Source organism: Cucurbita pepo, chromosome 2 (genome assembly GCF_057944985.1).
Source record: "Cucurbita pepo subsp. pepo isolate OVF chromosome 2, ASM5794498v1, whole genome shotgun sequence".
NCBI classification, from domain to species: Eukaryota; Viridiplantae; Streptophyta; class Magnoliopsida; order Cucurbitales; family Cucurbitaceae; genus Cucurbita; species Cucurbita pepo.
The window spans coordinates 15178706-15200687 of record NC_141799.1 but is presented as its reverse complement, the minus strand read 5'-3'; the positions used below and the strand labels follow the sequence as shown (position 1 = coordinate 15200687).

The window sequence follows — 21982 nt, the reverse complement described above, 5'->3', positions numbered from 1 at the left end:
TGGACCAAATACAAAATTAAAACTAATACTCGAGATTAGAAGATACTTTTTAAATAACTTTTAAGTTTATTCCTTAAAATTTCGAATTTATTATATTTAAGTTACTTTTAAAATGTCTGATTTTAATCTCTAAACTTTAAAATAATAACTATTTTGATCCTTATTTAATAATATAGTTTTGAGTATATATACCGACCCGTTAATATGAGTATAATTTCAAACCATATAAGTTAGAGTCAAGCGTTAAATAAGTGAATTAAATGAATTAATTTCTTTAAAATGTTACGAGACTAAATATATGGTATTTAGAATATTTTGTAAAAAAAATGCTTTTAATAAAAAATTCTCAAAATATGTGATAAAAAATAAATTTATAATTGAATTTACTTTTAATATAGTGCAACAAAAAATTTGTTAGTAATTACATTTTTATTGAAAATATATTATTTTCCTCGTAAAGAACAAAAAAGCCTCATTTGAAAAATAAATAAATAAAGATAAATAAAAGAAACCCAAATCCCGCGCTGATAAACCCTATAAACCCAAAGCCCTCAACTGCTTCAATTTTGCAGGGAGACATCGAACTCAAACGTGCCTTCGTCCCGTTCCTGAATTTCGCAGTTGCTTGAAATTTAGTCACCCATGGCTATGGAGATGGATGTAGAGCACAAGGAAGCTATCAGCAATGTCATGATCCTCTTGACGGACCCCGAAGGCACGCCTTTGGGAGCTCCCATTGATCTTCCCCACAATGCCAGGGCTTCAGCAGCTTCAGCAAATGGTCAATAAGCTTCTCAACAATGTAAGTTTCGGCAAAAGCTACCTTTTACTGTTTCCTCTTCCCACGATGCTTGTCAACAATTAAGTTTCGGGGAAAAGTGATTTGTTAATTCTCGATCAATATGCAACTTTGACCCTTGATATAAAGTAGCTGTATTCATAAGAACTTTGATTATCGAGCGATATTTTTTTGGGAATGTTTTAAATTAGGTTGGCCGGTTATTCGCGGGAGAGTGAACACTCTCGTAGACTTGTGAGAAAGTTTCTTTTGTTGGTTGGCCTGCTTTGTTGCATTCTTGTCGAAGATGAAGGAGTCATGGATCATATGTTGGGGAGTTGTGGTTTTGTGTGGTTTGTTTGAGATTATTTCTTTGGGTAGATTGGTTATTAGTGCGTTCGGCAAAGATTATGTAGGGAGATGATCAAGGAGTAAGGCAACGTTGGGAAGGGAAGAAAGGAGATGTACAAATGGTTTTCTAGAAAGCAAGCGAGCTTTCATTGAGAAAAATGAAAGAACTAGAGCATACAAGAAATAAGCCCAACAACAACAAAGAGTTTAAGAACTAACTATAGGAACGGACTTCAATTCAACAAAATCAAACTAAGATCATGATTACAAAAGGTCCAGTAACCCAAAGCCTGTTGAAGATTGTTGGGAGAAAGTCCCACATTGACTAATTTAGTGGAAGACCATGGATTTTTAAGTGAGGAATACTATCTCCATTGATGTTAGGCCTTTTAGGAAAATCCAAAGCAAAGCCATGAGAGTTTATGCTTAAAGTGGACAATATCATACAATTGTGGAGAGTCGTGATTCCTAACAAAGTCCCCATACAAATGTTGAAGGTGGGTAAAGTGACATGCATGAGAAGGCAATGTTCTTCACACTGAAAGGATACATGTGTAGTTTCCTATTTGATTAGATGAGAAAAGTCTATATAACGCGAGTGCATATATGTATATACAGAAAGGCAGGTTCTTATGTAACTTAGAATAACAGTATTACATCCATTGTAGTAAATCACTACATGACGTGATAAAGAACTTTGAAACAAGAAAATGAACACCGAAGGAGAAGGAAAGTTATAGTTTCTTTATTTCTACATTAATAATCTATTGTTCTTTTACGTCAAGATGGAGAAACCTTACCCACAACTTTATCAAGCAACTGGAAGTAAGCATTCGACCACGATCTTTTAGCTGCAAAAATGCAGGAAGGAACTAGAATCCCAGCTGCAAATCCAACCCCAAGACTCAGGTAAAACCATTGACCAATGACTTCATTGTTTTCTTCGTCTTCGTCTTCATCTTCATCTCTCCCTCCATCTGTACTTTTAGTGTCTTGACATGTTACAGAAAGGGGTTCTCCACAGAGACCAGGATTTCCAGCAAAAGATGAAGCAGAAAAGGTTTGAAACTGATATCCAACAGGAATCTTTCCTGTCAAGTTATTGTTCGAGAGATTCAAATCACTCAACCATATTAATTTAGTCAAGCTAGGAGGAATGGGACCTGAGAACCTGTTGTTTGAGAGATCAAGATATGATAATTCTATCAGGTTTGAAATGTTCTCTGGAATCTGGCCACTGATATGATTTTGAGACAAGTTCAAGGCAATAAGCCCGGCTAACTCAGTTATATCTTGAGGTAAAACTCCATACAGTTCGTTCCCAGAGAGATCAATGCTTATTACAAGGGAAAGGGTCTTAGTGTACCTCAATAAGTTGCCTTTTGTGTTCAAGATGTAGTTTTCTTCGTAGTAAATGCTCCTGTACTTCCCGTAAAGTAGATATTGGTTTGTTGTCTGGCGTTGAAACATAGCTTTGAGACTGCTGAAACCAATTGAAATGGAACCATTCAACTTGTTTTGTGCCAGGTCCAAGACTTGCAACGAGCCAAGATTTGTGAGTGCAGGAATCGCTCCGGAAAATGCATTTGACCTCAAGGTGAGGATTCTCAGATTTGGAAAACTAGTTCCAATCCAAGGAGGAATACTACCCACAAGACCATTATTCCCAAGATTCAGAGTTTCCAGATTGGAGAGATTTTGGAAAGATGGTGGGAGCTTTCCAGTGAGCCTGTTTTCACTTAAATGTAGAGTCTGAAGCTGATTTAACTGACCCAAAGAGTCTGGAATTGGACCTACTAAATAGTTGTTCGCGAGGTCGATTGCCTTCAACAACGAACAATTCCCAATAGTTGAAGGAATTTTACCAGTCAAGTTATTCCCTGATAGATTAATGACCTGAAGAATCTGCATTTCCCCTACAGTATCTGGAATTTCACCTGTTATTTGATTATTAGCCAGAGACAGAAAGACCAGGTTCGGCATTGCCTCACCTATATTCTTTGGTATTGAACCCGAGAATATGTTATTTGAAAGTTCGAGTGAAACAATCTCAAAGCTTGGAAGAGGAATAGGTCCTTCAAAGAGATTGGAGCTGAAATCAACATCTGCAAAGGGAGCTATTTTCAGCGGGTTCGGTAGTCGTCCCTCTAACCGGTTGTAAGAAACGTTTAAAAGAGCTAGATTTGCTGAGATTTTCCAAAACCAGTTGGGAATGGGACCTGAGATGCTGGCATTTGAGAAATCCATGAACAGCACCGCATTTTGTGATTTGAGCCAAACTGGAAATGGAGAACCCAAGTAACACGAACCCATGTCAAGATTTCTGACTTGGAATGGAGGAACCCAATTGGAACTAACGTTCAATCTCAAAGAATTCGAAGATAAATGTAAGATTTTCAGTTTGTTTAGCTTTGAAAAATGTGCTTCTGAGACTGTCCCTGTGAATTGATTGCTAGAAACATCTAAAAGAGACAGCTCAGAAAGCTGCCCTATACTCTCAGGGAGAGTCCCATTCAGCTTATTTCCTTGCAGCCCCAATGAAGACAACTTTTCAAGTGATCTGAAATCAACAATGGGACCTTGAAGTGAGTTATAACCCAAACTTAGTTCATTAAGATTTTCAAGTTGGCCTAACCACTCCGGCAATTCACCCACCAATTTGTTGTTGGACAGATCTAGATGCTCCAGGCTAAAGAGTGGACGAGCTGGATTGCAGTTTTCAGTTCCTTCAAGAAATTCAGGTAACGTCCCGTTCAAATTATTACCCGATAATCGGAAAAAGTTCAGGTTGCAAAGCCTTCCGATGGTGCTCGGAATCCCTCCTTCGACGTTATTCCCTAAAAGATCAAAATAAGCAAGAGAACTCACATTTCCAATGGAGGATGGAAGCTTTCCATGAATCTTATTCTCAGCTAGTATAAGAACTTCCACCCTACTCCATCCTCTTCGAAATAACTGAGAGCAGCTCGCCGAGAGATTTCCGTTCCCAGAAAGATCCAACGAGCGTAGACTGGGTAGATCACCGAGGCCGAGGGGAATTCTACCGTACAAATTACAATCACTCATACTGAGTGATGTCAGGCTACTAACATTCATAAGCCAAGTGGGTATCTGAGAATTGATATTGTTTCCAGTTAAATCAACAACAGAGAGAGAAGTGAAGTTGACGGTCAAGGGAGATGAAATGGCTCCAGATAAGCCACAATCACTCATATGCAACTCAGTTAAGAATTTAAGCCTGCTCAATATCTTAAACCAGTCTGGTTTCACTGTGGAAAGATCCATGTTATCCATTGCAAGATACTTCAAGGACACAAGCCCAGCTACCCATTCAAGATTATCAAGAACTAAACCCAAATTCTCCATATCAAGATATTGCAAGCTAGAAATGTTACCCAAACTGGGAGGAAGTAAACCACCAAAGCCAGCATTTGATAGGTTCAAATACTGCAACTTCTTCAAAGAGCCGAAGAATTCAGGAACTGGAATATCATTGAATGTGTTAAAACTCAAATCCAAATATCTCAAAGACCTTAGTTTTGTGAGCGATGGACTTATCTCTCCACTAAGATTCCAGAATCCTTGCTCCCCTAAGGGATGTGGGTTATGAAGATCAATCACAGTAACAGCTCCAGTTCCATTGTTACACCCCACCCCTCTCCATTGGCAACAGTCCATCCCTTTCCACGACGCGAGTCGATTCTCAGGATCGTTGAGGCCACTTTTTAAGGCAATCAAAGCTTCTCGATCGGAATCAGAACACCTTAGAGACTTTACATGAACATTACAGAAAAGAACTAGAATAGCTAATTGAAGAACTGGGCTCGTCGACATTGACACAACTCTCTCTCTGTTGCGAGGCCGAAGGAGATATCGAACGTGCTTCCCCACAAGGTAATTTTAATATGATCTCTTCTCTTTGCAACCAATTTGGCTAAGATTGTTCTTGATTATCAGAATTCCATTTGTGTTCTTTGTCTGTGATTTAATTCTTTATGTAAGGTCAAATCTATGTAGAAGTTTTAGAATATAGAATGAGACAAACATATTTTAATAAAAATTGTGGAACAAGAAAGCTTAGGTTTTGAAGTTACTCAAACTGTTCGACTCATTTAAAATGAGTCAACGATTGATCGTATTCAGGCATGACTATGGGCACTTGCTCGTTGATAGAACATTTTCCTGTATGTTGGATGATGGAAGTCCCACATCGACTAATTTAGGTAATCTGGTTCCTTGATATGAGGAAATACACCACCTCCTATACGAACCATCCACAAGAACTTATTGATATCATCACTTGGATAACCAACAAGACCTCCAAAGACAACAAGAACATATTTTACATCTAGGGAGTTGAAAATTTCCCAGGCTGCCTTTTCAGGAGAAGACATAGCAGTACCAACAGTTGCAATATGGGTATTGTTCCAGGTATTGTTGTCAACAATGACAGTACGATTAGCCATAGCAGTAGTTTGATAGCCATAGTCCCACCATGATGCAACTTTATCATCAACCTCAGTGTTGTGGCTTAACCATGCATAAGCTTCTCTAAAGTCATCAAAAACATGGAGACCATCACGGGAGTGAGAAGTTAAAACAATAGAAGGGGCTGAATAAGCTTCTGCAGCTGCCCAGACACAATGAACCACATAAAAGGCACCCAGCAAAATAAGTAAGAAAAGAGCAATAATTGATGTCGCAAAGGGTAAAACTAGCAGCCTTTTACGAATTTGGGACTTGAGTGAAGGCTTTTCAACTGGCTCCTTTTCCTTCTTTCTATTCTTTTTTGAGGGTCGTTCTTTAATTGTATCTTCACTTTTTTCAGGCTTCACCACATCATGTTGTGCTACAACACCATCAGAGACGGTATCTCCCACTTCTTGTGTATCCAGTGCCTCTCCGGGCTTCTGAAACTTGATAGACCGAGTAAAAACTTCAAAGGCTTGAGAAAGTGCAATTCCAGACAAAATGCATGCTGCTGGGGCATCATGGGTTTATAAGTGAGGAATGCTAACTCCATTGGTATGAGGCCTTTTGGGGAAGCCCAAAGCAAAGCCATGAGAGCTTATGCTCAAAGTGGACAATATCATACCATTGTGGAGAGTCGTGTTCGTCTAACATGGTATCAGAGCCATGCCCTAAACTTAGTCGTGCCAATAAATTGGTAAATCCTCAAATCCTCAAATATCGAACAAAGAACTCCTAAAGAAAAGGAGTCAAGCCCCTCCTCGAAGGCAGTCAAAAATGACTAAGACTCCAAAGGAGTCGAGCCTCGATTAAGGGGAGGCGCACTTTGTTCGAGGGGAGGTGTTGGATGATGGAAGTCCCACATCGACTAATTTAGGGAATGATCATGGGTTTATAAGTGAGGAATGCTAACTCCATTGGTATGAGGCCTTTTGGGGAAGCCCAAAGCAAAGCCATGAGAGCTTATGCTCAAAGTGGACAATATCATACCATTGTGGAGAGTCGTGTTCGTCTAACACTGTAAATTTTGACTTTCATGAATAAGACAGACAAGGGAGGAAGACAACAGGCGTAGTTTAAGAAACTATATTTTTAATTTATCTATTTTATTATGGATTGACCAAGCTGTCGAAGATGATATTGTTTTTAATTTTTTTTAATATCTTCTCTCTTATCTCAAAATTTATATTTATTATTCAAATTTTGGAGTTATATTTTATTTCTCTATGAGTTTTAAATCCTATTAGTTTGAATATAGTTGATGAATAACTGTTAAGGGTGTTAATTAATGTTATTTTTTTATTTTTTTTTAGTATTTCGCGGTAAAACCAGTTGGCTCTAAAATCAGACATAAACGTCGATTTCAAGTGCGAAGATGTGAATGGAGATCAATCAAAATATCTCCATTCCCCACTTGTTGAGCTTCCAAATAAATATCCTGCCCCCCATTTCTCTTTCTCCATCACTCCAATGGCGTTTTCCGCGATCTCCCCGCTGCCATTAGCCGTCTCCTTAGGGTTCCACCGCCTTCATTGTCCAACCACGGTGGGTCGTCGCTTTTCCTACCCTTGTGCTTCTTTGAGCTCTTCGTCTTCCGAATCTAAATCAGCGAAAGCATCATCGCCCAGTGATGGCGTTAGTTCCTCCAATGGAACTTCAACGCCCTTGGTCGAACCCTCCAGAGCTGCGGACTCGAATTTCAGTTACGCGTATGCTAACCCTAGTGGTGGTGGTGGTGGTGGTGGTGGTGCGTTTCATCCGATTATTAGGTTTATGGGATCCGCTGAATCCTCAATTGAGAGGGTACTTGCCTCTCTCTCTCTCTCTCTCTCTCTCTCTCTCTCTTCAATTGGATTTTCATGTTCTTCCCCTGTCCAAGCTGAAAGTTTGTGCTGGCTATGAATTAAATACATAAACACTTTGAATCTGAACTCGTACACTGATTAATAATTGAGAGTTCGGCCGTGGAGTAGATGCATATGAAAATTTTATGTTGTCACATTTCAAGCACTATAGAAGTTGGATGGGCTGGTGCCAGAAAGGATACCCATTTAGGATTATTTCAGATGTTATTTTTAATTTTTAAAAAATCTCGAGTTTGATTCCTTATATTATATTACTTTTTTGTAATTACTATTCCTTTTAAAGTCTGATCTTTCAGTTCTTTAATGGGTTAATGACGTGCCTGTCTCACCTGATGTTAAGCAGGTTATTTTTGACTTCCGTTTCTTGGCACTGCTTGCTGTTGGAGGTTCACTGGCCGGTTCACTCTTGTGCTTTCTCAATGTACGTTCTCCAGCTCTCTTTTATATCTAATTTTCGCTTGAAATCACTATAAAAGCTGTTGGATGCTATACGAAAGTAAAAATTGCTTCTCTATGCAGTTGAATTCCTTTTGCATGATGTTTGGATATATTTTGATAAATTGTAATGACCCGGCTTCTTAAACAATTGTCTTGAGTTTTTACTTAATGCATGTTAAAGTTAAAGATCCAAAAACTTTGAAAAACCAATATTAAGAGGATTGATAAATAGTATAGCTTTATTCACTAATAATATTGAGTTTTTCTTTTTGGAGATCCCAATGAAAACACACAAATAACCACTTAAAAACATCTTGAAGAGGAAGTAAATTAGTTTTTAAAAAGGATCTACAACATGATTACACCATGGCTTGCTATTAAAGGTGACATAATGTAGAAATTTATGCTAACACAGACCTGATGGCTCAATCAATATACGACCCATCACTTGCCTCATACGTCTTTGTCGGTAACTGAAACAAAGTGTTGGAAAATGTTAGGTATTAAAAGTAAATAAGTAATCCTTCTAATGTGGTCAGACACACATACACCCAACATGAACATGTGACATGCACTTATGGGACCGAAATTATTACTGTCTGGAACATGTCAATGTCATTTTCTATGGTGAATGTGGATCAATATTTCATCTAAGATAATCTCTGTTTCTGTCTGGAAGATTCTATGTTTTTTAGTACTGTTCAAAATTTTACGTGTAGTTTGACTACTCTCAGTTTGTCTGAAGGGCTGCGTTTATATTTGTGATGCATATAAAGTTTACTGGTCAAGCTGTGTCAAAGGTATCCATACGGGACAAATGGTTCTCCGACTAGTTGAAGCTATCGGTAGGATCCTCGGATACTCCCTACTATATATCTCTTATTTATGCTGGAAGCCTAAAGCTGCTAACTGCATTTAAAAGCAAGACTTTTTGCTTTCCCTCTTGTTTTAATTTTCATTGTCACTGTCACTTGCAAAAAATGAACCCACAGGCCATAAATACTGTGAATCTTTTCTCTAGTTCATAAACGATCACGAATTATTACCCCATGCAGATGTGTATCTTGCTGGAACCGTCATGTTAATCTTTGGGATGGGTCTATACGGTTTGTTTATCAGCAATGTGTCTCCTGATGAACTTCCTCCTGTTGATCGTGCCCTGAAAGGATCCTCACTGTTTGGAATGTTTGCCTTGAAGGTAAATTAAAGACATTATTTAGGCTACACCACTTTCTCTTTTCCCTCATGGATGACGTTTATAGTTTTGGTGGTGTTGGCTGCAGGAGAGGCCAAAATGGATGAAAATTAGCTCTCTTGATGAGTTGAAAACAAAGGTCGGACATGTTATTGTGATGATTCTTTTAGTAAAAATGTTCGAGAGAAGCAAGATGGTAACGATAGCCACCGGTCTTGATCTACTGAGTTATTCGGTCTGCATTTTTCTGTCATCTGCTTCTTTATACATCCTCCATAATCTACACAGGCCAGAATAGGAATGCAAAGTCAAGATATGCCAGGGAAGAGCATATTATTGCCTTCATAAATCCCCTAAATGAAATTTACTATATGAGCCATATATATTTGTTTGGTTTTGGTTGCTCTTCTTTCCTGTAATGTCTGTTTAAGCGCTGAATTCATTGGTTTCTGTCAAAATTTCGAGTAGCAGAAAATATTGCAGTTTCCTTTAGGGATAATTGCAGTGTGTATATTATATTGTAGTAAAATGCTAATGTGTATATATTTTCAGAGGTATAAACAAGACTGCTTATTATACTCATGATTTAATCATTTGTTAAGTGAACTCCTTGTTGACAGCTAAACAGAAGATGTGTTTTTGTAGTTGTGTTGAATCACAAAGTGAAGTTTGTCAAAGAAACAATCTTGTGTGTAGGTTACCATGGAGGTGATTTGATTCAACAAAGCCATTTTTGTTCTTCTGTCTCGACGATTCCACAGCACTCACTAGTGTATGATCGGTAATAGATTATCAGTACTTTGAACTCCTTCCTAATGATTTATGTGAGATCTCATATCGGTTGGAGATGAGAACTAAAGATTTTATATAAGTGTGTGGAAACTTCTTCCTAGTTGACACGTTTTAAAACTTTGAGGGAAAGCTCGAAAGAGAAAGCTCAAAAAGAACAATATTTGTCAGCGGTGGGCATGGATTACTACAAGGAGGTGGATTGTGAGATCTCACAATGGTTGGAGAGTTGGAGGGAAAGGGTGTGGAAACGTGTCTAACGCATTTTAAAATCTTGAGGGGAAGCTCGGAAGGGAAAGCTCACAGAGGACAATATCTGCTAGTGGTGGGTATATAGACTATTACAAATGGTTTAGAGCCAGACACCGGACATTGTACCAGGGAGGACATTGGATCTTCAAGGGGGTGAATTGTGAGATCCCGTTGAAATGGTGTGCCAGTGAGGACACTTACCCTCAAGGGGTGAAGTGAATTGTGAGATCTCATATCGGTTGAAGAGGAGAACAAAACATTTTTTTATAAGAGTGGAAATTTCTCTCTAATTGACACATTTATTAAACTTTGAGAAAAAGTCCGAAAGAAAAAGCCCAAAAAAGACTATATCTGCTTGTAAATTCAATTCTCGAAAATATTTAATAAATATAAGTCGTCTTCTTGAATCTCATTCAACAATGAGTAGATGCATTTAGAGTTAAATTGCTCAAAGTAATATGCTCGAAGCCAGAGATAACACAATGAGAATACGATTGCTCAGAAGGAGCAATGATTCCACGTTTTCATAAAAAGGACGACAATCCCTAAACAGGAACAGAATAAAAGAGCATCAACTGGTCATTACATTTCAGTACATTCATCATTTTTTTCCCTAAAACCCAACAGGTTAATCAAAGATCAATAAGAACTTAACACCATTAATACAGAGAGATTCAGTCAGTATAGAAGACCATGCAGTATGCTTGTTTCTGTGATCATAATTTTCTGATATCTTCTCATTATTCATCCCAGTTTCTTCCATCATCTTCATTCCAGTGCAGCTCACATTTGGACATCATTATATTGTAGTGGATCCCTCATAGGCTGATTCAACAAACAGAAGAAATTTACAGGTTTGTTATTTGTCAAGCTGTCGAGGGAAGCTTGAAGTCGAGCATCTCCCTTATATTTAACCGAATTGAAGGTCCCATCGACGAGCATATGTGTGCGCTTTTCCAGTATACACCTTTGGCACCTGTCGGTTTATTGGTTTCTACTGATTTCTGTCAAGAGTTCAAAGAAAATGGCTTATCAAAATGAATGAGACACGTTCTTAGAGACCAACAGCTATGGAGATAAGAAGGGAATGACATACTATGGCTGCGAGCAAGTTTACGAGAAGGTCTTCTTCGCTGAAGTCGGCTTTCCCAAATGGTAAGTGAACGATCCCAGTTTTATCTGCTCTGTATTCAACTTTCCCCTGCTTGAATTCTGCAATTGCCTGAAATCAATGTTGCTAGATGGATTAAGTAAAGTTTTGAATTTCTTTTCTAATGGATATATAGGAAATCTGGATGCACTGCAGATACCAAACAAAAATCATTGATACCTGAGGCAGATTGGTTGCTACGGTACCGGCTTTTGGATTCGGCATGAGCCCTCGTGGTCCTAGGAGCTTCCCAAGGCTAGCAACCTGAAACGAGCGGAGGAGACTCAACTATGAAAATCAACTACATCATCATATAGTAATGCAGGTATCGGCATTCACCGATGGTAATGCCCTTGCATATATAGACTATATCTGTTTTAGAAAATGGTTAAAGAGTTTTGGCTTCAGTCATTAGAAGATAACTTTGATATACAAAATTCTGGAAATATATCGGTGACCAAAAATCGATCTATAAACCCCGGGTAGCTACTACGTTAAGTTTGTGTTCATGTCTCTAGGATCATCATTGAAGCAATCTAGTTAGAGCAATAGCAATACCTTAGGCATCATGTCTGGGGAAGCAATTAGTTTGTCAAACTCCATAAATCCTCCTTTAATCTGTTCTATTAAGTCCTCCCCACCAACCAAATCTGCTCCAGCATTTTTCGCTTCATCGAATTTCTCACCTGTATATTCAATTCAACTCATTACAATTGCGCACTAAACAGTAAATATTTTGTAACAAGTAACCAGTAATCGTCCAAGCCCACTGCTAGCAGATATTGTCCTATTTTGACTTTTCCTTCCGGATTTCCCCTCAAAGTTTTAAAATGTGTCTGCTAGGAGAGGTTTCCACACCCTTATGAGCAATGTTTCGTTCCCTTCTCCATCCGACGTGGGATCTCACGATCCACCCCCTTGGGGCCCAGCGTCCTCGCTGGCACACCGCCGTGTCTGGCTCTGATACCATTTGTAACAGCCCAAGCACACCTCTAGCAGATATTGTCCTATTTGGACTTTTCCTTCCGAGTTTCCCCTCAAGGTTTTTAAAACACGTCTGCTAAGGAGAAGTTTCCACACTCTTATAAGCCATGTTTCGTTCCCCTCTCCAACCGATGTGGAATCTCACATAACCACTCAAGAAAAAGGAATCAAGATGCACAAAAACTTCCAAGTCATCAACGTAAAGAACGAAATAACTTTGGACGAGTTATTACAACATGTTTACACTTAATTTGTTCTAGAAATCATAAAACTGTTTCACCAACAACTCTCAAACAAAGCCTTAGCCACAAGCAAAGACTCAACTGGGTGGATTTCGATAGAATTTTCGAACATATAGCATAAGAAACACTACTATAGCCGGCTGTGCATCGATTAAAGAGAGGGCTGCTTAAATATTAAAAGTATATACCTTGAGTAAGAACAGCTACTCTTACAGTTTGCCCTGTTCCTTTAGGCAGATTTACCTACAACAAAATAATCTCATGATAAGCATATTCTTCATAACTTCCCTTAGCAATAAAGAGATCAAGATTTATAAACAAAAAAAAAACTCACGGTTGCTCTTAGCTGTTGATCATTGTATTTGGGATCAATGTTGAGCCGGAAATGGGCTTCTGCTGTTTCTACAAATTTTGTGCTAGCCATTTCCTTGAGAAGAGATATTGCTGTCTTGATCTCATACTCTTTTTTGTTTTCCCTTAGTTTTTGAATCTCCAAGAATCTCTTGGATCTCCTCTGGCATATCACACAACAAGTTGATTTCAGACATGGAAAGACAACAAAATATGTAAACTAGTTCACATTTCACATCCTATCTACCAATCAAAACACTCAAAAATCCTCCACAACCATTGTAAAACAACCTCCATGTCTAAGCTCGAAAACAAGCCCCTACAAGAACAACCCAAAAAACACAACACAATCCACAATCCAATCATAACAACCAAAGTTTTACAAGATTTTGAAACATACCCTATCTCTTTTAAGAGGCAACGCGGCTTTCCCCTTCTTGGGTTTAGGCGCAGCAACGGCATCCGTTCCCCCCACGGCGACACCCTCCTCCGCCTCCGTATCCGCTTCAGCGACATTCGCTTCGGCGGCGAGAGCAGCTACGATCACATGGTGCCTCGCTCTTCTCTGGAAATTAAGACAAATCCAATCGGCCGATCTCCTTGGCCTACATAAGAAATGGCAGGAGGAGAAGGATTTGATGGTGGAAAATCGGGATTTCCCATTGAAAGAGACGATGGAGGAAGCGAGATCTTGAGGGTAAACAGAAGAAGAAGCGTAAGTGAGCATTAGGGAAGAAGGAGAAGTGGAAGTGCAGGCCGCCATTGATGGAGAGTGAAGCTGGGAGATTCTTCTTCTTCTACCTCATGCAGAGGCTTCGGATTTTGATTTGGATTTGGAAATGGGTCTCTCTATCCATGGAATGTGGAGATGATAAGAAGTGGAAATGGTCACAACACATTTGTTTGGATCGCTACAAATTTTGTGGTCATCAATTTTCCCCTTAATAAATATTATTTATATTGTTGTCTAAATAAAATTTTATTTGAAGATAAATTTATTGTCTTATTTATTTATTATATTTAAATTTTTAAATATAAAGAATAATACATATTTTTAAAAAATAGGATAATACCTAATTTTTATTTAAATATAAATTGTGGTGGAAATATAAATCTTAGTCCACATTCTAGTGGGTTCCTCTTTAAATTATTTTATTTTATTTTATTTTAGGGGAAAAAATACAAATAGAAGTCTATTTCTCTCAATATCACTTTAATAATTTTAGTAAATAAAAATCAATTAAAAAATATATTTTAATGCATTATTGTTGGTTTATTTAGCATTGGAATTTCTTAAATTTAATAAAATGTTTATTTTGTGACAAGACAGGTGTACGACAACTAGTGGTGGATATCGAATCGAATATACACGTGTGTGGCCTAAATATCTCGAAGGTGACGTGGATTGCTGTCGTGTCGTGCCAACCTTTTTTTTTTCTTTTACATTTTTAGTAATTTTAGAATGGCCAAATTATAAAATATTACATTCAAATATTTGCCAGATTTCAAGTTTGTGGGCTAGAGATTTGGGCTTGACTTTGGGCTGGGCTTTTAGCTAGTTGCTTGGTTGGTATGTGGGCCGGCCCAATTGAGAAAATCTTAAAATTATATAAAATTAAATTATGTGACATTTTAGGATATCATTTTGCTTACATTTTATAAAATTAAATGGATTGAATATTTAAAATAAGCTTCTTTTAAACTTAGTTCGTTGCGATTCATTTGATATCCATTTTGTTCGGTCCTTGATCATCAAAGATAATACTCCTTTTTTACCGTATTTCTTTGAGTCTATATTTAGATGTCGTTACGTGAGATCCCACGTTGTTTAGAGAGAGAAACTAAGTATTACTTATATGTAATGGCAGTGGACTAAGGTTATTACAAATGGCATAAGAACTAGACACTAGACAATGCGCTAGTAAGAACGTTGGCACTCAGAAGGTGTGTATTGTGAGATATTACCTCGATTAGAGAGGAGAACTAAGCATTCTTACAAGGGTGTGGAAATAAAAATTGTGAGGCTGACGGTGATACGTAACATGCCAAAGCAGACAACCGCTTGAGCTGTTACATGTTATGAGTGTATCGGAGGTTCGTAAAGCTAAAAGAAAATTGAACATCGGTTTAGAATGGATTAGTATCACTTTCAAAAGCTACTTTTATTCGCGAATTAAAAAAAAAAAAAAAAAGTATACTTTTTTTCAAAAGGATAAGCAATTATTAAATTAATTATTTAATTTTTTAGTAATAATTTTGATCATTTTAATTGCTAGTTAATACTATCCATTATGTGAAATTTCATAAAATTCAGTGCCCTTAATATCCACCGAATCTTTTATCGTTTATGGAGGTGAGTTGTTGAGTAGTGATCTGTTTGAACTGAACACGTTGTTTGATCTTCCATTGTAAGCTTCCGATCGCAGAAAAATCTCTGTTCATATCCCGTTGATGCTTTCTTTCTCGTGACAGCTTCACAAGCTCACGCAAGATCGTTCCCACTTGGGCTGGCCCAGTTGCTCAATTTCTGTGAATTCCTAATTTAGATAACCCCATTTGACCGTTGATTCAGAATCGCAAGCCCCTCCAGATTTGATCTGCGAAGTTTGCTTCGGCAAATCGCCTTTTAAAGTTCTTCCCTCGCTGATCAATTCAATCGCGGAGTTCTGTTCTTGATCGTTTGATGCTCATTTCTGTTCATCAATTGGCAGATTATTCTCCAAACTGGAAGATCATCACCACCACCGCCATCATGAATCGGAAGCGGCGTTATCGTCGGCGATTCAGGGATTTCTCTCTGCAATCTCGATTTCCTTGAACGATTTGGGGTTTGATTCGAACAAATCCACATCCGAAATCCTCTCATTTCCATGGATCAATCGGTGTTTTCAACTGCTTCGTATTCAACACAGAGCTTTTGCCAAGTTGATCGCAGAAATTGACTATCCAGTTCGCAAACACGAGGCTTCTTCAGGGGAGGGGTTTTTTCAATACACCTTGAGATTACTTGAGCTTTTGAATTCGATTAGCTCGTGTATAGCCGATCTGAGTCAAGCTCGGTTAAGGCTTTCTCATGCGTTAAGCTTAGTGGAACCTTCTCCTTCTTCTGCAATCGATCGTTTGAAGCCTATAGGAACAAGCAGTTTCAAGAACAGCTCGATCAAAGGAGAAATCGGAGAGATTTCTGTGGAAGTCAAGAATTCAGAGAAAGAATCCGTGGTTAATCGTGCTTTGACGATTATGAAACAGATTGGTTCATGGGTTTGCGGGCTTGTTATTTCTGGATTGAGCGGAGAAGTTGAAGTATTCATGGAGATGAGAAGATCAACAGGGAAATTAGGGGTTTCTGCTTTGGATCGATTGGATTTTACTGTTCATAAAGCAATTTGTGAATCTGGCGCGAGGTTGAAGGAAGTTCAAGAGGTGAATGATGCAGTTGAGCTTCTAGCTGCTTCCATGGCGGATCGGAAAAGCAGCCGCGAAGCCGCTGAGGATTTGCAGAAGAAATTAGCGGTTCTTGAGAAGGAGACAGATGATTTCAAGAAGGAAGTTGATTCTCTCTTCTCTGATGTTTTGGAAGAGAGAACCAAACTGCTTGATTCCCTGAGACGAACATATCAATAGAGCCATGGTTGGATTGTTTCTACTTTTTTTCATGTATAAACTTGTGTAAGAACTGCAAGAACACAGGATTCAATACACATTGAATAGATTGATATTCCAAATTTGATATCAAAGATTACAGATGAGCTAAGAAATAACAACCCAGAAAGAATAGCTGCTGATATTCCTTCTGTAAAGAGTTTGATTGCATAGTTCTTAAGAAATGTATTCGAAAATCTAATGAAACTAGCTACAAGTACAACAATGTCATTTTCCATTGACTAATCTCCTAACTGGGGATTTCTAATTCTCTCTGTTTCAATGGTTTTAGAGGTCACCTAATGAATATTTGCAGTTTCTGAAGGTGGAGATCGGGCTGATTATTCCGGTTCGGTTTGTCGTCCCAGCGTCGGTGCAGTCACCTAATTAATCAGAATGCAGATATCTAATTAATCAGAATGAATGATGAGAGGTATCAGAGTAGGCCCATTTGACTCCCTGAATCGTTTGAATGAGTATCTCTTTCAGCCTCCTTTCTCTTGCAATAGACATGTGATGGTAGCCTGGCCAACAGGGAGGGTAAGTTTAGAAACATAAGCAATAATATATAGAACAATGGAAGATCACGAACGCAGAGTTCGTGTCGTTTCCTGCTAAGAACAGAGAGAATTTCGACTGATGTTCGTATGCTTACGATGTTTATAAGAATTTCATATCTCAGTTAAAAAGCAAGCCATTATTACCCCAAGTGCAAGGTGGTGTCGGAATCTCCTCTTTCTATTTCGGAGTTGCAGGCGACATCGGGGATTCTAATGCCTACCTTTTTCTTCTCTAGGGAGCAGTATTCAAGATAAGCAGGAAGCGGACAGTCGACTGGAGGAAACAGACATCGAAGCTCGCTGACCTACAATGAATTGTAAGTTCAAAATCATAAGAACTCATATCTTGGATATTTTTAAGTTTATATCAATGATAACTCGCCTGTCTCCGCAGAGTTTCGTTTTCTAGCATTGCTCGTTGTTCCTGAAACAAAAATATGAACTTGAATTATCATGTTTTAAGGTGTTATCACGAATCAAAACGACAAACTACGTTCAAAAACATTTGTCATCTCTATGGCTTAATATGTTATCGATCGAAGATCGAAGTTCTGTCTCTGAGGTTCCATTTTTCAAGGACGAACCTATCCCAAACTCGCTTAAACATGAAGAATTTAAGGCCATCCCTTGTATAATAAAGGCACAAAGTATATTAAGTCACCTGTACCCTTGATTGCTCTAGTTGTTCCATCAGTAACTGTTCCTAAAGAAATAGAAGGATTATCAGAGCTTGAAAGCTGAATTATGTTTTAAAAACTTCATGTTACAGAGAATCACTAAGCCCAAACCTTCTTCTCTTTCACCAGTAAGAGCCCTTCATTTAGTTGTTGCTCTAGGTTTTGCAATTCCTTGAAGCCCAAGCCAGTTAGATCCTTTCCCAGTAGCTGCCTACGAAGCCAAACGACAAAATCTACGTATAAAAATATGTATCTTAGCTTTAGAAATCACGGGTCGAGAGAAGATAGATGGTATACAATTGTTTCATTTGCAGAGTCGTTATTTCATCTCGTAGATTGTCTACCTCCTCATGCTCTTGCTTCTGGAGATGAAGATACTGTTAGGAGAAACATGCAATGTATTGCCCGAGAACATTCGAAAAAAATGAACAACCAGGCAGTTTGAACCCAAAATCGTCACTCCGTACCTCAGCCTTGTGTCCGTCTATCGGAGTCTCTGAAGATTCTATACATCTGTTGTATCTTGAAAGAGTATGTTTCATGCTGCCCAAAGAATGATAAAATAGATTGGATTAGGCTTCATCATATTGGAGGTTCTTTATCTCACTTCTCCCTGTTCAAACTTATAATAATGAGAGCTAAAACGACGATTTACAGTCAGAACTTGTCATTTCACGTCTTAGTTTATCTCCAAAAAAACACCTCAATTAGGTTTAGTTACTTCGAAAAGAAACATAAGGGCGAGGACGCTGGGCCCTGAAGGGGGTGGATTGTGAGATCCCACATAGGTTGGGTAGGAAAACGAAATATTCTTTATAAGGGTGTGGAAACCTCTTCCTAGCAGATATGTTTTAAAAACCTTAAGGGGAAACCCAGAAGGGAAAGCACAAAGAGAGCAATATTTGTTAGCGGTGAGTTTGAGCTCTAACAAATGGTATCAGAGCCAGACACCGGATGGTGTGCCAGCGGGGGCGCTAGGCCCCCATGCAAGTAGATTGTGAGATCCCACATCAGTTGTAGAGGAGAACGAAGTATTCCTTATAAGGATGTGGAAACCTCTCCCTAGTAGACGCGTTTTAAAACCTTAAGGGAAAGCCCAGAAGGAAAGCCTAAAGAGGACAATATCAACTAACAGTGAACATACATCAGCGACACGATGATTTTGAAGACATACATGATAAACTTCACCGGACGATAAATATATCGAGTAATATTGTTGGTTGACTCATAAACACCAAAAAAGAACATGAACAAAACAGAGTTGAGCACCAAAAAAGAACAAAAAAGAACAGAGGACAAGAGGAAGATCAAGAACCCAAGTCAATTCAAAAAATTTACAACAAGTCAGCAGATTCAGACCAAGTTCATTCAAACCAGACCATGAAAACCACATCTAGTCCTTGCCCCAAAAGACATGTCTAACAATCAAAACATCCTTCAAACAAGCCTTCCAAGTGTATGCATGATCAAATATTTTAAGACATAAGCCTATAGAATCTTCAAAAACTATGATTCAACGAAAAACTTGAAGCATTTAGAAGCTGGAATTATGATTCAAAACAGTATCAGACAAGCATAAGAGACAGACATGTCCGACAAGGTGAAGAAAGAACATTAAAATGAAGATTGTAAACGAGTCAAGAACAGTACAAACACCCAAAAAAGGCGCCCTCAAGATCATAACTATCCAAAACATGAACAAAAAACTTAGCAATGAAGAAGAGTATAAACAAGGCTTCTAAAAGAACATGCAATGCACAAACAAAAACACCAAAATCCCACAAGATTCAGCTCAAGTTCTCTAATAATCTCAAGAACATAGACAACCATTCAACATGCAAAGCAAAGCAATATGCAAAACAAGAAGAAGAAGTATTAGAGAGTGAAGAAGAACACAAACCCAGAGCTGGAAAACTCAAAAAGCTTGCCAGTATTAGAGAAGATAATAACAGCAACTTCAGCATCACAAAGAATAGCAAGCTCCTGAGCCTTCTTAAGCAACCCAGCTCGTCGCTTTGAGAATGTAACTTGCCTGCTATTAGCATTCTCAATCCGTTTGATTTCAATCTTCCCTCGACCCATTTGAAAATACCCCAAATCCGAGACACCCAGATGATCAAAACCCCCAAAATTGCAAGTTCGAGTCGAAATCCCTCAAAATCCCTCAAAATCCCCCAAGAAACGAAAAACCCTTCTCGTAATCTCGTGATTTTGTAAACAGAGAGAACCCCTTTTGTTTCCCCCTTTTACAGGTTCAATATTTGCCCATTTTGGGGCCTGTGATAAACTTGGGAAAGAGGGTAAAAGATTACCAAATTTAGAGAAGAGAAGATAAAGGAGCGTGAGAGAGCGTTTTACCCCAAATGGCAGAAGGGGCTGGAAACGGCAACCTTGCATGGCTCTGTATACTATATAGAGTTATGCATGACTCCTTTTGCCACATTTAGAGTGTTTTCGGTGTTTATAGGTCTCTTTTAAAGGGACCCACCTTTCTCTTTCTTCTTTCTCTCTCCTTCTTTTTACATTTTTTATCCCTTTGATTCAAATCTTCTCCTCTCTTCTCTCTTTTTCTTGTTTTTCTTCATCATCAGTCCTCTGTTCTTTTGGCATCTCAGATACGACAGCTCCTCTTCTTCCTCTCTCTCTCCTCTTTCCACTGATTACTTCAATGCTCTATATGGCAATTTAATGGTCTCTCCATTTAGTATACCTCTTGCCAAATATAGCCCTGCCTGGCTGCTGCCTATTCCACATATTTCCCTGGTTTCTGGTTTTGGATTTTCTCCCACCCGTACATAGTTCAATAGATAAGATATCCATTACCCCGAGTATATCATACCAATCCCTTATTTTTTTAAACCTTGATCGACTCCCGTTTTTTAAATGACGCCGACATGATATACAATAAATAGAAATGATATCTACACGAGTATCTGAGTTTTTTACCAAAAATATTCTTGTAGGTCCAACACTAAAGATTCGCTAACTCAACTACTATAAAATATACACTCTCGACCAATATGTTAGAGGTCCTCCCGTATTGTTGACCGAAAAAAACATGGAGACTGAACCTACGAATCGGATAATAGACGTTTTATTTTCTTAACTATGATCGGGTGTGGTGTCGTTTTTATGGTAGGTTATTAATTCAACGTATGATTTACTTATATTCTCCCTTTACGTTAACCAATTCGGGTATACTATGTTAATTGCAATTTGACGATTGGTTGCTTTTTTTTAATTTATTAAAAAAAATGTTAGTGGTGCACGGTAAATGATTTTTTAAAATATTTTTCATCCTTATCCATTATATGCATTTTTGGTTCATTGCATCACACGAGACAAACAAATCTTAAATTTATAGAAAATATAGGGTAAACCCTAAAATAAGGGATTGTTTCAATTTAAATAGTTAAAATATAATATTTTCTATCAATTAAAAATTTAATTTAAGAATTATATTCCAAATAATAGATAATTTTCTATAAATAGTTTAATTTTTTTTTTTTGAACTTAAATTGTTTCATTTATGAAATTAAAATTAATTGATAGAATTATGTGTAAATTGATAATACAATTATTAATTTTAATTTTTTTATGAGTGAAATTATATAAATGAAGTTATTTAGTATTAATTAATAAATGATATTATTTTAATATTTAGCCATGGATTGAATGACAAGTGAGTATTTAGGATTCGGTAGATTGCTGTTTTTATGTCGTTTTGGGATGAGCGTTAGAATAAACTTTCCGTTTTGCATTCTGAATGTTTCATTTTGGATTTTTCTCTATTATTCTTTTAAATAATAATAATAATAAATAATAAATAATAAATAATAAATAAAAACTTTTATTTTTATTGTATTTTAGTCCATGATTTTCAAACATTTTATTGTTGTTAATAAAAAGTTACATTAATAGAAAATATTATAATCATTATGGAACTAAATTATAAAAAATACTTTTAAATTTTCAAAATTTTTAATAATACATTTGAACCTTTAAAAAAATACATTTATTATTAGTTATGATGAAAATTAAAAAATACTATGATTTTTTTAAATTTTTCTTTAATATTTAAAAACTTTCTAAAATTACACTAATACCCTTAAATTTTTTAAAAATAAATTTCGTTTTAAAAAATGGTAAGTTAGAAATTGAGTGTGATTTTAATTGTATTATTAAGAATTATTAGATATTTTTGTAATTAATTGTATTATAATTAAAAAAAAAAGAAA

The 21982-nt window shown here is 37.4% G+C and overlaps 4 protein-coding genes and 1 pseudogene across 8 annotated transcripts; 2 read left to right on the top strand and 3 right to left on the bottom strand.

Annotated features, from left to right (window-relative positions):
- Nucleotides 1–1897: 1897 nt before the first annotated feature.
- On the bottom strand, nucleotides 1898–4963 carry LOC111788503 (receptor-like protein EIX2). Its single transcript, XM_023668839.2, has one exon. It carries the CDS (start codon nucleotides 4961–4963, stop codon nucleotides 1910–1912), a length of 3054 nt encoding a protein of 1017 aa, XP_023524607.2. The 3' UTR covers nucleotides 1898–1909.
- On the top strand, nucleotides 4888–9679 carry LOC111788737 (uncharacterized). Its single transcript, XM_023669202.2, has 6 exons — nucleotides 4888–5023; nucleotides 6913–7402; nucleotides 7808–7885; nucleotides 8648–8747; nucleotides 8958–9100; nucleotides 9186–9679. The coding sequence occupies exons 2-6, from the start codon at nucleotides 7070–7072 to the stop codon at nucleotides 9393–9395; spliced, it is 864 nt and encodes a 287-aa protein (XP_023524970.2). The 5' UTR covers nucleotides 4888–5023; nucleotides 6913–7069; the 3' UTR covers nucleotides 9396–9679.
- A 942-nt stretch (nucleotides 9680–10621) lies between these two features.
- Nucleotides 10622–13727, bottom strand: LOC111789032 (large ribosomal subunit protein uL1c). The gene is made up of 7 exons (XM_023669647.2): nucleotides 13266–13727; nucleotides 12849–13028; nucleotides 12703–12757; nucleotides 11847–11974; nucleotides 11469–11552; nucleotides 11235–11360; nucleotides 10622–11142 (listed from the first exon to the last, which is right to left on the bottom strand). The coding sequence occupies exons 1-7, from the start codon at nucleotides 13626–13628 to the stop codon at nucleotides 11005–11007; spliced, it is 1074 nt and encodes a 357-aa protein (XP_023525415.1). The 5' UTR covers nucleotides 13629–13727; the 3' UTR covers nucleotides 10622–11004.
- A 1582-nt stretch (nucleotides 13728–15309) lies between these two features.
- On the top strand, nucleotides 15310–16590 carry LOC147793743 (protein BPS1, chloroplastic-like; annotated as a pseudogene).
- Nucleotides 16558–20177, bottom strand: AGL15 (AGAMOUS-like 15). 5 transcript variants are annotated; one of them, XM_023667790.2, is made up of 8 exons: nucleotides 19645–20177; nucleotides 18212–18287; nucleotides 18042–18121; nucleotides 17856–17955; nucleotides 17735–17764; nucleotides 17450–17491; nucleotides 17212–17372; nucleotides 16558–17031 (listed from the first exon to the last, which is right to left on the bottom strand). In XM_023667790.2, exons 1-8 carry the CDS (start codon nucleotides 19824–19826, stop codon nucleotides 16944–16946), a joined length of 759 nt encoding a protein of 252 aa, XP_023523558.1. In that variant the 5' UTR covers nucleotides 19827–20177; the 3' UTR covers nucleotides 16558–16943. The 5 variants fall into 5 exon arrangements, with proteins under 5 accessions (XP_023523558.1, XP_023523556.1, XP_023523555.1 ...); XM_023667788.2 differs by having other exon boundaries at nucleotides 17735–17770; nucleotides 19645–20175; XM_023667787.2 differs by having other exon boundaries at nucleotides 17729–17764; nucleotides 19645–20174.
- Nucleotides 20178–21982: the final 1805 nt, after the last annotated feature.

Bases quoted from the DNA above. Each gene is read 5' to 3' on its own strand.
- LOC111788503 (XM_023668839.2), bottom strand. From the start codon at position 4,963: ATGTCGACGAGCCCAGTTCTTCAATTAGCTATTCTAGTTCTTTTCTGT.
- LOC111788737 (XM_023669202.2), top strand. From the start codon at position 7,070: ATGGCGTTTTCCGCGATCTCCCCGCTGCCATTAGCCGTCTCCTTAGGG. The intron at 7,403-7,807 runs GTACTTGCCTCT...GATGTTAAGCAG, and splicing joins CTGAATCCTCAATTGAGAGG to GTTATTTTTGACTTCCGTTT. The intron at 8,748-8,957 runs GTAGGATCCTCG...TACCCCATGCAG, and splicing joins CCGACTAGTTGAAGCTATCG to ATGTGTATCTTGCTGGAACC.
- LOC111789032 (XM_023669647.2), bottom strand. From the start codon at position 13,628: ATGGCGGCCTGCACTTCCACTTCTCCTTCTTCCCTAATGCTCACTTAC. The intron at 11,975-12,702 runs GTATATACTTTT...TTGAATATACAG, and splicing joins AGTAGCTGTTCTTACTCAAG to GTGAGAAATTCGATGAAGCG. The intron at 11,361-11,468 runs GTATCAATGATT...CATTGATTTCAG, and splicing joins TAGCAACCAATCTGCCTCAG to GCAATTGCAGAATTCAAGCA.
- AGL15 (XM_023667786.2), bottom strand. From the start codon at position 19,826: ATGGGTCGAGGGAAGATTGAAATCAAACGGATTGAGAATGCTAATAGC. The intron at 17,956-18,041 runs GTATACCATCTA...TTGGCTTCGTAG, and splicing joins ACTCTGCAAATGAAACAATT to GCAGCTACTGGGAAAGGATC. The intron at 17,373-17,449 runs GCGAGTTATCAT...AATTCATTGTAG, and splicing joins ACGAAACTCTGCGGAGACAG to GTCAGCGAGCTTCGATGTCT.